This window comes from Thunnus maccoyii, chromosome 13 (assembly GCF_910596095.1).
Source record: "Thunnus maccoyii chromosome 13, fThuMac1.1, whole genome shotgun sequence".
Taxonomy (NCBI): Eukaryota; Metazoa; Chordata; class Actinopteri; order Scombriformes; family Scombridae; genus Thunnus; species Thunnus maccoyii.
In genome coordinates, this window is record NC_056545.1 from 14,844,521 (window position 1) to 14,858,284 (window position 13,764).

Consider the following 13,764-nt stretch of genomic DNA (forward strand, 5'->3'; position numbering starts at 1 on the left):
AGTACCTCCAAGCTGCTCTATCTCCCAACTCAAAGACCTCTAATGGAACATACAGATCTCTTGACTCTATACTCCTCACCTCCTAGGTCATAGCCTACTTTCTATTTCCTTGACTGCTAGCCACTTGCCACATATCATTACTGGCTCTGATATTTTCTCAACTCTGCTTCCAAACAGCTGAAAGCTGAAAACAGCAAAAAGCCTCTCCAAATCACTTCAAACACTAATTCTTTTTTTTAACATCCCAATATCTGTTCTTGATTTGGCCACTAAATCTTGTGTATTTGGATTGATAATACACTTTATGCACTTTTCTCTGTGACCTGCATTTAATAAAAAAGTGATGCAGAGCCTGTAATTAGTCACAGCAGTGCTTTCAGCTAAATGTTAGCTAACATCAGCATGCTTAGATGCTCATATTGACAGTTCTAACATGCTGATGTGCAGCAGGCATAATGTTTGCCACATTCGCCATCTTAGTTTTAGTGTTAGCACACTAACACTTGGTAAAATCAAGGTAAGGCTAAGGTGGATGGGAATTAGGGGAAAACCAGGTCGAAAGTAACGTGCCCTGAGAGAGGTTTGAGAGCGGCTGTCACAGCTGTCAATCATGACGTCATACCCCCTTTTTATGTTGTCAAATAACTGATTAAAAACAAACTTATCTGAAAAATGAGCCTTTGGACAAACATCAGTGTGAAGAACAACCTAAAATGACAGAAATCATCTTTGGGAAAAATTTATTTGACGTGTACTTTGATTTTTTAGTTTGGCTCCGCTAACATGGAAGAGGTGGGATTTATGACCTATACTGCAACCAGTCACCAGAGGGCAATCAAAATATTTGGCTTCACTTTTGGGAAGCTGTCATGTCGTCCATATTTATATACAGTCAATGCATGCAACACTTACCAGAACTGTGAAAAATTGCACGTCATATTTTTGCTGAGTTTTTCCTGAAAAGCTGTTTTCGATCACAGTAAATAAATTCACTCAAGCGGTACATTTCTTTGGATAACATATTGTGTTTATTGTTTCATGTGTCATAGTCATAATCATTTGACAGATTATTTAGTACTTTAACACATCCTGAAGTTTGACATGTCAGAGTTTTTCAGTATAGAAGCAAGTCAGGTTTAAATGTCAGGAGTCATTGTCAGGATGATTTTAACAGCTGTTTCTTTCATTCCTCTACAGTAACAACAAGCTTAAAACAAATTATATTTAACTGTAAATCATTAAATATTGATTCGAAGCAGGAATTTAAGGAAATGTGATGTGTTAATGGGCTGATCTACATAGGTCTGAAAAAAAAATCCAAAAGTGCATCATTGATTGTTAGGCCCCATGTTCTAAAAATGAAATTTAATCATTTTTATTAAGATAAAAGACATAATATGTTTGCAATTAACAAGGACATTGTCAGACATTTTTAATAATAAACAAGAATAATATAAACAATTCAAGTTTATACTGTTGCATTACTATTGACCCACCCATGTGTTACTTTCGCCCTGACTGATGGGGTCAAAAGTAACAATATGCAACTTCTGTTCAAAGTCAAATTATACCAAAGTTGTTCCACATTTGTACAAAATAGCACCTGGTATTGATAGAACACACATGTGAGTTGTTGATCACAATGAAGATTAGTTTCTGTCTGTAATGTTATCTTTTAAAATTATCATCCCAGTTCTCCCCTATTCTTGTATTTGGTCATAATAACAAATGACAAATTTATGACCTGATGATGGCCCTAGATAAAAAGTTAGGGGATCAGCAAAGTTATTAGACTTCATCCTTTTGGGACCATGAATGTCTGTGCTAGTCGATCTGGTAAAAGTTGAGATATTTCACAGGATAAGTGAAAACTCGGACCTGCTGGTGGCGCTCCAGGAAAAGTGAGAGGATCACCAAAGTCAGTAGGCTTCCTCCTCTGGGCACCAAGAATGTTTTTACTAATTTCATGTTACTCCATCCATCAGTTGTTAAGATATTTCCGTTATAACAATTTAACAGTTTAGAACCGAAGTGGTTGAGTGTATAGCTTGTATAAAGCATGTGTTTGAATCTATGGAAGGACAAACTGTATGCTTTACATACCAACATATTGTGGAGAAAAGGCTCTGCATACTAGGGTATTTCATGATAAAGTTTAGCTTTCAGTCACTAGACTTTCCTTCAGGACAAACGTTTGACAAAATGGGATCCTGAAGAAGGTCTAGCAAACAAAAGACTGAAATAATAAGTGTGATCTCTGGACCAGCAGGATAAATCTGGCTGGTGAAAGAGCAGCACTCGCCCCTCTCTGACCTCCTTTACTACCACAGAGGTGCCCTTGGCCACTTGGGCTCATAACCTCCAACAGCTCCAGGGGAGCTGCACAGTGGCCAACAGATGTGTGTTCCTGAAAAAGAGAGCACTCCTTTCAGTGAAACTTGTCTGAATAAATAAGATTAGATAAAATAAAAACATGTATTTGTGGCATGGGTGAAGTGATCTTCTCAAAAACATGCCAGCATATTATCATTTTCATACAAGAATTTGTTACAAAATGAAACAAATATAACCACTTTTAACTATCACTTTTTTTTATTTCAATAAATGTGTTAAATATATAAAAAAAATATATGACAATACATTAACAGTATATAAAAATGAGGTGAATATTGATCGGTTAATTGTATGTCAAAACTTCCAAATATATAACTAAATGTGTGTCCACATATTATAATGGCATGTATGGAAAATATATGTCTGTTCTTTATTTCTAGATGAGAGTTTGTGGCAATCTGGAAAGTATTTTTTTTTTTTAAAGTGTCATACTTTTCTTGCCTCTGCTTTGATAATTAGAAGAAAACTTCCTTTTCTGGATTGCTGCTCGTCCTACGGTCACCGAACGGCCACACTGATGTGAAGGAAAAACTGCATTGTTATTTGTTTTGGATCAGTGATGTGCAGACCCACACCACTCAGGCCTGTTGAAGCTCTTGTGCCATATCAAATACAGCAGGACACGTCAGTTCATTCTTCCAAACCACTGGTGTCTTATGTCACGCACACGGCCACACACACACACACACACACAAACAAACACACACACGCACACACACTGAAGCAATTAGCTGCGGCCTTGTGGTCAAATAATGGAGTGTAGACATTCCTGGTGATTTCTGTGGAGTGGAGGAAAAAGACGATACTTTTATCCACTTCTTCTACAAGGTCCATATGTTTCATTTTTTATAGCAGACGTGCATGCCCTCCTTCCATACCCAGACTGTCAACAAAACTTCACCACAAATATCTAAGCACACTATGGTCGCTGTCCAAATTGTTCGAATCCAGAAGCAATACATCTCTGCCAGTTAAAGTCTACAGTTACTGAAACCATGAACTTAAAATGTTTGGACGCTAGACGTAGACTGGTTGGTAACCCTGCATCACAGCTGTGTGCTAAGTAGCTAATATGTCTATGTGTCACTTGGTGTTTATTGCTTGTTTCTTGCTTTCCAGCCATGATCTTCTTCCTTCAAGCTCAGTTTCACTTCTATTCACACCTACGAGTTGCCCAATCCAAACACAGCCTCCTACCATTGTCCCATGAGCAGCTCCAATGGAACAACTTCAGATTTTGAGACTGTGAACTAGCAACCATTTATGAGCAGGGATGAGTTACAGGAAATCTAATGTATTTCTTCATTTATGTACCTGAAAAATGAGGCCTAAGTTACAAGAACACTCCCACTGCATTCTTTAAACAAATGGCAAATGGAAACCTCTATGAAAATACCATTGTGAGCAGCTGCTAAAGAATCTGCACTTAGCAGTCACATGGAAAAATTAAAGCAAACATGGTATCTGATGGAAACTGAAGTGACTAAGCGGGTAGAGAAGGAAAAATGGCTAATAAAGGCTCATGTGACGATACCGTGTGAGCAGCTGGACTGCCGTGTGAGTCTGCTGCACATAAAGGATCACACATGTATAAACAAACCTCAGAAAAACAGAAACTCTGCTAGAGAATCACCAGAAAACTGTTAAGGTTTTAAAAAACTGCTGAGAAGCAGAAGGGGAGACGGAGAGAGCACTGGGAGAGGATCATTCCTGACAGATTATTCCTTTACCAGATGATAGGCTCAGCTTTTCCATTGACACAGCCATGCACACACACACACACACAGACATCTCACACTTCTTTGTAGTGTCTTTCATGATACAGTCGTATTTCTCCAGAGATGGAGCCATTTGTGTGTGTTTGTGTGTGTGTGTGTGTGTATTAGTGCGTGTGTAATGCTAAATGCATTAACAGTGGGAAGAAAGCATGACGACTCCACAAGAAAAGGGGGCAGGACGCAAAGCCTCGACAGAGCAACAGAGACAGGCAGGCGTCTGATGTGTCGGACCTTTGAGATAAGTCTGACTTCTCTCCGCATCATTTCTTCCACTCTCCTCCTATTGAGATTTCACATTTTGTACTCCGTATCTACATCCCTCAATGACCTGGCCCAGTTTTTACTGTGTGCTGCTCAAAAAACAGCTACTCTTAAAATAAAAGTCTGAGTCAGCATCAGCAAAACAAGGTTAATTACTCCCTAACCACAATGCTAAAAAATCTTCTGGAGGCCAAATCTGTGCAGGGAAGTTAAAAAACAGCCATGTCTTTTGTTTCCTCTCTATATTACTCTGCTGTCTTCATCTCACATTCCTCACTCTTGTGAGGCAGCAGCCACCTTGCAGTCTCAGAGGACGGCTGCCAAATCGGAGGTTGTTAAGATTTTTATCTCTATGTAATTCTTTGGGAGAAACACTGGGGAGGTAAATAGGTAATACAGTTGCTTCTTGCAAAAACTGCTGTCAGGCTTGATCCGGCGGAGCAAAGTCCCTTAAATCCCCAAATGCTCTGCAGCCAGCAGCTGAAGACTTTGTTGTACTGGAAAGATCCCAAGCATGACTGAGTTGGAATTTATGAGAGTGAGAGCATGAGAAATCAGCTGTCTATCCTTGAATAAATTTAGATTTGAAAGAAAAAAAAAGAAAAAAACATAAGCCCCTTTAAATCTTTTCCGAAATTAGACAGCAGCGAGGAGAAAATAAATCTTAGTTTATGACTGGAGGGTAGTTGGTTTTAAAAGTAACTGGGGATTGATGCCATTTCTCGGTCCAAACCTGTAGATACATCAAGTTCAAATTCAAGTTTTCTGGTTCCAAATATAAAACATACCGCTGAAATGAAGATTATTTTCTCTCAGGATGAGGGTGTGAAAACCGAGCGTTTGAGTGCATCAAAAGGACATGAAGTGAAATTAAACACACATGTAAGTATGGTTGAGATGTGTGCACATCTACAGGGGTAAATCTGAAAATACTTTGTCTTCCTTGGTTTGGGTTGTAAAGAAAAGTTTTAATGAATAGCTCATCAGTCTGTCTCATAAATCATCTGACACAATCTTTCACTGGTGACCCTTTACCTTTTTCCACTGACCCTGAATGACTTCACTTCTCTTCTCTCCTCTTCTCTCCTCTTCTCTCCTCTGCCTCAACTCTGCCACTTCACATTCTTTTCTTCCCAGGGGTAACACTAACGTTTCCCCCCATCATCCCCTTCCATCTTTCCTTTTCTGTTCTCATATTTTCTCTCTTCTCCTCTCCTCTCCTCTCTTCTTCTCTCCTCTTCTCCCTTCTTCTCTCCTCCCCTCCCCTCCCCTCCCCTTTCCTCCCCTCTTCTCTTCTCTTCTCTTCTCTTCTCTTCTCTTCTCTTCTCTTCTCTTCTCTTCTCTTCTCTTCTCTTCTCTTCTCTTCTCTTCTCTCCTCCTCTCTTCTCTTCTCATGTCTCCTGGCATTGCTCTTGTTACTTCTGGCTATACCCCCTTTTTTGCCCTCCTCTTTCACTATTTTCTGTACAAGTCTGACTTTCATAACCTTACTTGTCCTGATAATCTGACTTTACATAGCTGTCTCTCTCCACTTTGGCTCCTTTTTTATGTTTGTTGGCCACAGTGTCGATGTTTTTGTCTGTCTCTGTCTGCATACTGTATGTGTCTCTCTCTACTTCTGCTGTCTCCTCCTTCCCCTTTCTCTCATTCTCTTTCACAGTTCATCTGTTTTTCTCTGCCACATACACATACAGACACACACGAAGACACACACACACACACACACACACACACACACACACACCTCTCTTTCGCTCTCTCAGCCAGGGAGAGTTGTACTGGTGTTGAGTTTCAATACAGAAGGAAATATTTTCAACCATGCAGGAAATGTCTGAACTGCTAGAATCGTTCTCTTCTTCATACACATACACACACACGCGCACACACACACGCACACACACACACACACACACACACACATATATATAAATGCACGAATGCCCACACTCCTTATAAAAATACTTTTTTATTTGAAAGCCCAACACACAATGAAATCCACAGTAAAAAGAGTAGCTTTAAGGGGAGTAAGAGGAGAGTCATCTTATTTAATCTAGCACACAGATGCTGGAGGGGGAGCCAGGCTGCAGACGGGAATGGCACCATAGAAGAAGTGGTCTGTCAGTGGGAAGAGGAGCACCAGAAACAGCAGCACTCCCATCAAATATGAGAACAGTAGAGCTGATCGTTGAGGGTGTTGGAGGGCAGAGCTGATGTCAGGCAGGCCCTGGCTGTTACAGAATGAATGGCATAGAACTGGACCCACAACATGACCTATTGAAAGAAAAAATAAGAGATTTAATGAGGTGTTTTTTTGAGGTGAGTATGTTAGCCAGTAAGAGTGGTGTTCACTCCACATCTCACCAGTTCTCATGAATATAAAGGCAGTAAAGGCACCAAACACAGTTGTGTATAAGAACTGCATCCCTGCAACAGAGGAGCACAAAGAACAATGACAAAAGGTGCCACATTGGTAACATAAAACCAGTATTTCTACTATGTCCATTTAATAACGCTGCAAAGCTGATTATGTATTACACGTTATGTATTACATAAACTAGGTTTTAGATATAGACTTTGACTTTGGTGCATAAGTAAGATTTTAAAGGCAAACATTAATTCATACAGATATGAGTCATGTACTAAAATGTTGTTCACAATGTTAAAGGACAGGTTCATAATTTTTAAAGTCTGTCTTAAAACAATAGTCAGATGCTCAAATGAACACTGAAATAGGTTTTTCTTGCCATCATCATTCCTCCTTGTTCATACTGTCCATTAGAAGGGCCAAAATCCACAAGCCTCCTTCTGTGCAAAAATGTATTTAAGAGTTTATCTGAAGCTAATATGAAGCTTCAGCTGTCCAAATGAGTCAAATCAAGTAGATATTTTTCAATGCTACAATCTTTTTAGTGCCAAAGTTCCTCTTTTTGTTACTATACTTCCACCACAGCTCAAAAGGGAAACACTGTCTGAGGAAACACAAAGAGGGAATTTAATGCTAAAAAGACTTTAAATGTGGCAGATATCCACTTGATATGATTAATTCAGACAGTTGAAGCCTCATATAAGCTTCAGATACACTTTTAAATGCATTTTTGTACAAAATGACTGTGTGGACACACTGTAGATTTTGGCCCCCATCACTTACACTGAAAGCACATTCGAATGGGATCTTTTAACAGCTAGTATGAACAAGAGGAGTGATTACCGCAAAGAAAACCTCTTTCAGTGTTAATCTGGGCACCTGATTATTGATTTAAGACAGACTTGAAAAGTGTTCAGTCCCTGAATTATTTATGTATTATTATATTTTACCTAACTTAAGTTAAATTCTTGAAGTATTGTAATTTGATTTATTTGAGGAGGGGTTTGTAAATCAACTGACCTGCCACCAAGAGGATGAAACTCATACTATCCTTGTGGAGGCGCCGTTGCTCTATGATGTGGTGGAAATGGGCTACAACAATGAAACACATAAAATAGTCAAGCTTTTTGGTGAACAGTTAGCATGTCATTCAAAATAATGTAGCACCTTCTAAGATGAACTTCTGCAAAACAACCAAAAAGGTTTAATTACTTCCAAAGTTCATTCACACGTTATATCATTCATTAATGTGTTATAATGTTGACATGATCCTAATATTGACTATGAAGGTGTTAATTTTTTGAAAATCTGGTTGTCATACCAACACCGAAGAACAGCGGTGCCATGAAGATGGCAGCTGTGGGTCCTGTGCAGGGCACCAGCATGGGCAGCATGGCCCCTCTGAACACCAGCTCCTCTGTCACTGGCGCCACCACCTGGTTCCTGAGCCACACTACGTCTCCCATACACAACCTCCATGACTGAACATCTGGGAAAATTAAGTCAAGACATTATGATGGCATACACATCAAATGCATTCAAGCACACATGCTTGAATGCATGCAACTCCCCAACTCCAGTTCATGTAACATGACATCTAAGCACACATAGACACAAACACAGGCATGATTAACTCACCCAGCACTGACTGCAGTTCCCCGGTGAGACCTTTGGGGTTGTCCATGGCAGAATGAATCAGGGGACCAAGATAAAATACCTGATGTGTAGAACAAAATCAATTGAATAACCTCCAGAGAGAGTACATAAAAAAAGATTAAAGCAGAGGATCTAGAAACTACAAGGCACATTTTATAGTTTGTGGTTTAAAAATGCTCATGGGATATTCCTGCAAATTTCAGAGATTTAATGCAGGTTGTAAAGGCGCACTGTATAGTATTTGGAGCGGAAAATGAATCTCTGAGATGTCAAAACTGCATTAGTGTAGCATAAATAAAATGTTATAAGAGGGAAACAGGATGTACAGTATATTGCTTAGCTGTGGTGTCTTCATTCCTGAACACTTTTATATCCTCAGGTTGACTTTTCTTCCAACTGGTTAAGTAAATTATGTCTTTTTCATTTTTTTAAAAAAATTTCATGAGAAGGCTGGATATGAAGCTTTTATTCTGTTCTTTGTTTTTTTTTTTTGTATCTAAGACAATCGGTGCTGCATTGTGATACCTATTATGAAATATATGGTCAAATTCTTGTAATTTTAACAAAGAACTCATTCTCTAATAAAGGTTGGTAGGGACAGAAACAGCCTTTTCTCCTCCAGGTTTAATCTGGGTTGAATCTTTTCAGACTTACCATGGTTAGTAGCAGTGGAAATATGGCTGCAGGAATGAAACCCTCCAAACGAACTCCCATCAACGCCCACACAGACTGATCGACCTTGAGGGGCAGAATGCAGCTTTTTAAACATCATTTTTACCTTTCAGTGATTATAAAGTTAAGCCATTGAGTGATCCCATGTGCTAAACCTCACAGGACACCATTTATACAGTGAACATGTCCCTAGGAGTGAGGACACTGTCCTTCACTTGGACAGTCAGGGTTCACTCCCCTCTGTAAAATGTCCTTGAGGGAGATAATGAATCCCTTTCAGCTCCAGGGTGCTGTATTTTGACTGACTGACCTTTGACCGCCCAGTGGAAGAGATTTTCAAAAGTGCTGCTTTACACTGAGGATGGATGATGGTGAGTAACATCAAATCACCAGTTCAAGTATGTTTTGCAAACCCCTATATACTGAGCTACATTCATGTAATTGTCTCTCACTCTGTTTTGCTAGTGCTATTGCTGTATGCTGTGTTTGTAGATCATACTGGCAATGAGTATATATAATACCAGTCAAAAGTTTGGATACACGTTCTCATGGGAAAGTTTGTCCAAACTTTTGACCGATACTGTATGCTGTACATTACCTGCCCTGCTCTGTAATATTCACTGGACAAACCCTGCTGAAAAGATTTGTTAGATTTATCGGTAGTCAGTCTTTTGTGTGGAACACAAACTGGGCTCATTCCAGAGTCAAACCATTAAACAAATAATTCATCAACTTACAAGTATTATATGTGTATCCAAGTCATTGTTGTACAAGAACTACTAAAAACATGTCAGTGATCCACACCATTGCACTGGGTAACATGTTCCTTCACATTAGTTTGTTTAGAAATGGCTCCAAAGACTAAAAACTGATCACTTTTTCAGTGTCCAGAGAGTAGTTCCTTGTACAGCAGATGCCACTGCACATGTAACTAGCTTGTGTTATATATCACAACCTCTTGACTTTGTAATACATTGTAATACATACATTTCACAAAGAACTTTAGTAGAAAGTCAAGCTAATGAACCTCTGTAAATGGAATTGCCTTCCCACACATGAGCAGTGGTGTCTGCTGTACATAGAACTACTCTCCAGAGACTGAAAATGTGATCACTGTTATTATTCCCTCTAATCAAACTCTTTGGTGCAAAGGTGTGACTCATTGACGTGGTTTAAATAGTTTTTGGACAACAATGGAAGTCTACGGCACAGAGGAATAAGATATATCAATCTTTGGATATACACACAATACTTGTAAGTAGGATGAGTTCATTGTTGGTTTGGCTCTGCACATGAGATTTGCTGACAATAAGAAAAATATAGCCAAATCATTTAATGCTCTGTCATTTGTTAAGATATTGTTTTCTGCCTTTGAACCTGAAAATTTATGTGAGGTTAGTGTGATAAACACTACCACATAAACCTGTTGTTTCTTATTCATGTTCTGCAGTTAATAATGTCCAGCTGGAGAAGTGAAGGAGGCAGATGCAGAGAATGGCATGTTTTATCCACGTGTACTCACCCTGACATCAGCCCAGTGTATCCATGCCTTCACCACTGCAGGTGACAGAGCAGAGACCAGCAGCACACTGGCACAGCGGTGTTTTATCACACTGGGATGGTCCCTGCACACACAGAAACACACACACACACACACACATAGAGTAGCAGTTGATAAACCCAGTATAACAGCACAGTCTCAGGACTACTGGTGAGTTGTGTACCTGGGTAAGCTGCTTCTCCAGACGTACAAACTTCCAACATACAGACAGGCGAGCAAAAAGCAGCCAAGCACACATACCCAGCACCTTGTGTGGGCATGCTCCACCTGCTCTATCGGGTCATGTTCTGGTTCCAGCATGACAGAAGTGAACGCTTGCAATTGGAGCTTCAACAGGTTCCTTAGGTGAGCTACGGCTAGCGCAGCAGCACAGGTTCATCATGCTCTGGGTTGGCTTGGTCCAATCTGACAATCCAGATTAGCAGATCCCAACGAAGAGATCTGTGCTGCACAGGCAAGCTGATTAGCTCTAATACTACCAGGGGGACACATATACAGGTGCTCATGTACGCAACACACACACACACACACACACACACACACACAAACTCATATACTCTTTACAGATAATAAGCTACAATACAACACATGGACACAAAAAAATAAAATAAATCCTATCAAACACAAAAGCCTTGAAATAAATACTTTCCAAGCTTGTAATGTTCAGTATTATTTGACTTTCTTTTAGAGGGGTCCTGATTCTCCTGCGGTCTTTTCTATTACTTTATCATCCTCTGCCTTTGATGCATCTTATTTAGGAGGTGTGAGCCACCACAGCACAGCCTTGGGGAATGAAATACTTGTCTAGTTCATTTTTCTGTGTAGGACACACACTGAGGTCAACCTGCATGTACAGCAGACACATTTATACCGAGACACTTTAAACCCATCTTCATTAATCAGTGCTTGCTGGTGACCTGGCTTGAAAGAACACTTGCTGCCTGACAAGGAATCAAACCTGAGCTGCAGCAGTGAGAGTGCTGAATCCTAACCACTAGACCACCACGGACTTGTGACCAATATGTGTTGATAAAGGAAAACATTATAGAAAAATGTTGAAATAAAACAGAGTAGACTATCAAAGTATCAAAAAGTACTGGGCTACGTGGTATTTATTGGGGAGAATAAATTATATTTTTGGTTCTTTGACAGTACAAAATTATATCCTTGAGGAAATTCAGGCCACTGATTTTCATTAGCGAAGATTCTACAGTGATTTATCTAATTATGACATTTTACCATTTGTGGAAAACTAACAAATGCTATCTTTCTATTTTGTGACCCCTTCTTATCAAAGTTGAAGCAATCATTTAATTTTACTACTTAGTCCTATGGCCCTACTTTACACAATTGTTTGATTTGCCTGAACTAATCCAAGTCAGTTTGGGGAAGTATTGGTCTGGGTTCTGGGTAAAAGAACATTGACATGTTTTTTTGTTTTTTCTTGTTATAATCATTCCTCCTATTCATACTGGCCATTAAGAGATCACTTCATAATGTACTTATAATGTGAGTGATGGGGGACAATGTACACCCTCTTTAGTGAGGCTTCAGCCATCCAAATTAGTCAAAATCTTTTAAAGTGATTATCTTTTTTGTGTCCTGCCTTTTTTTTTTTTTTTTTTTTTTACTATACTATACTACTACCAGGTAGACAAAATGACAAAAATATAGAACAATATTATACAATCCTGTACACAAACTGCAGACTCAACATTTACTATAGAGATGAGGAGTTGTTTTACTTATTTACACTTACTTACAAATATATTAAGATCAACATCACAAAGGTTGTGTTTGTTGCAGGGACTGTTCATGATGTTGTGTCCAAAGCATCATTGTGTACTTTAAGATGATGATTCAAATATTACAAATGTAAGCAACAAACTCATATTTATTTTTCTTCAACACATTTTTCAATACCTTTCATCATATCTTCACCACATAAATATAGACAGCAACATCAGGTATACAGTGCGTGATGGGTATACAGTAGTGACGTGAAGCAGAGTACCACTTTACCAACAGTCCACCTCAAAAAGCATGCATACAGTAGTCAAACAACACAGAAATGAGGAAACAGGTTCATTTCTGTGACTCGAGCTGGCATCAACACCACAACCACACATACTGTGGTTGATTCAAGGCACTTAAAATAAAAGCTTTAACCTGGAAAACACCATGAGCAGCCTCTGTGTGCACGCAAGATTGAAGAACACTTTCAACATCTAGCAAAAAAACAATCAAATATGATATTGCAATATGTGGAAATGCTTTTATCATCAAAATATGATGTTGAGGAGGTGTGGGGTCATCTTGAAGTTGAAAGCATGTACAGTACCCTGTACTCACAACATTGTGGGTTTGAGTCCAGCTCACGACTTATAAAATGCTATTCTAAACCTGAAATGTCTTTGCATGTGAACTTCTTGTCGGGGTGGAAATGTCTGAGACAGAAACGTAACACAAACACAAATTTCTTGATGTTGTAATTGTAATTGTAAACTATTTATCATAAAAGTTACAAGGATCTGGCACATGTTGGCCTGACGTCATGACAAGGGAAACCAGTTCTTTTAAAAAAAAGAAGAAAAACCAGTGTTCAAACAGAACAAACTTAAAGAAGAATCTACACACAAACACACAAAAAAACCATATGTGCAAATAGATGTACAACAATCTGACACATCATTTCAATAAATAAAAATAATACTATTACTTTAAGACAGACTGAAAAGAATGAAACTTTGACACAAACACTTTTAAAGATGACAGTTTGCAGTCCTTATCTCGCAATCAGGGAGGTTTCCTCATGACGGGTGTTTGGTATAAACAGTTCCTCGGAAAAGTAAAGGCACTTAAAAAAACAAAGGGGAAGCTGTTTGTGCTTCTACCCTCTTCTCACTGTAGCACACATTTGTCTTTGTTGCTGTATTTTCTCCTCCTCATCTCCAGGCCGCGCTCCAAACGCTCATCCTCCTCCAGTGCCCTGCAAACACAAACACATATCAGAATGTAGCACAAGTTTATTTTAAGGTGAACATTACTAGGATTAACCTTAAAGTTGAGTTTGCAAC

At 39.1% G+C, this 13,764-nt stretch overlaps 2 protein-coding genes across 5 annotated transcripts in view; both read right to left on the reverse strand.

The window, feature by feature from the left end:
* Positions 1–6,417: 6,417 nt before the first annotated feature.
* On the reverse strand, positions 6,418–10,987 carry LOC121910521 (CAAX prenyl protease 2-like). Its single transcript, XM_042431763.1, has 8 exons — positions 10,851–10,987; positions 10,649–10,751; positions 9,109–9,192; positions 8,437–8,515; positions 8,120–8,287; positions 7,819–7,890; positions 6,795–6,857; positions 6,418–6,704 (listed from the first exon to the last, which is right to left on the reverse strand). The coding sequence occupies exons 1-8, from the start codon at positions 10,985–10,987 to the stop codon at positions 6,484–6,486; spliced, it is 927 nt and encodes a 308-aa protein (XP_042287697.1). The 3' UTR covers positions 6,418–6,483.
* A 1,576-nt stretch (positions 10,988–12,563) lies between these two features.
* The window catches only part of ehbp1l1b (EH domain binding protein 1-like 1b), a 28,636-nt gene continuing 27,435 nt past the window's right edge, over positions 12,564–13,764 (reverse strand). For all 4 annotated transcript variants that reach the window (XM_042431956.1, XM_042431955.1, XM_042431954.1 and 1 more), the window contains one exon: positions 12,564–13,676. In XM_042431956.1, coding sequence (XP_042287890.1) covers positions 13,589–13,676 — 88 coding nt within the window. In that variant the 3' untranslated portion in view covers positions 12,564–13,588. The remainder of the gene's footprint in view (positions 13,677–13,764) is intronic.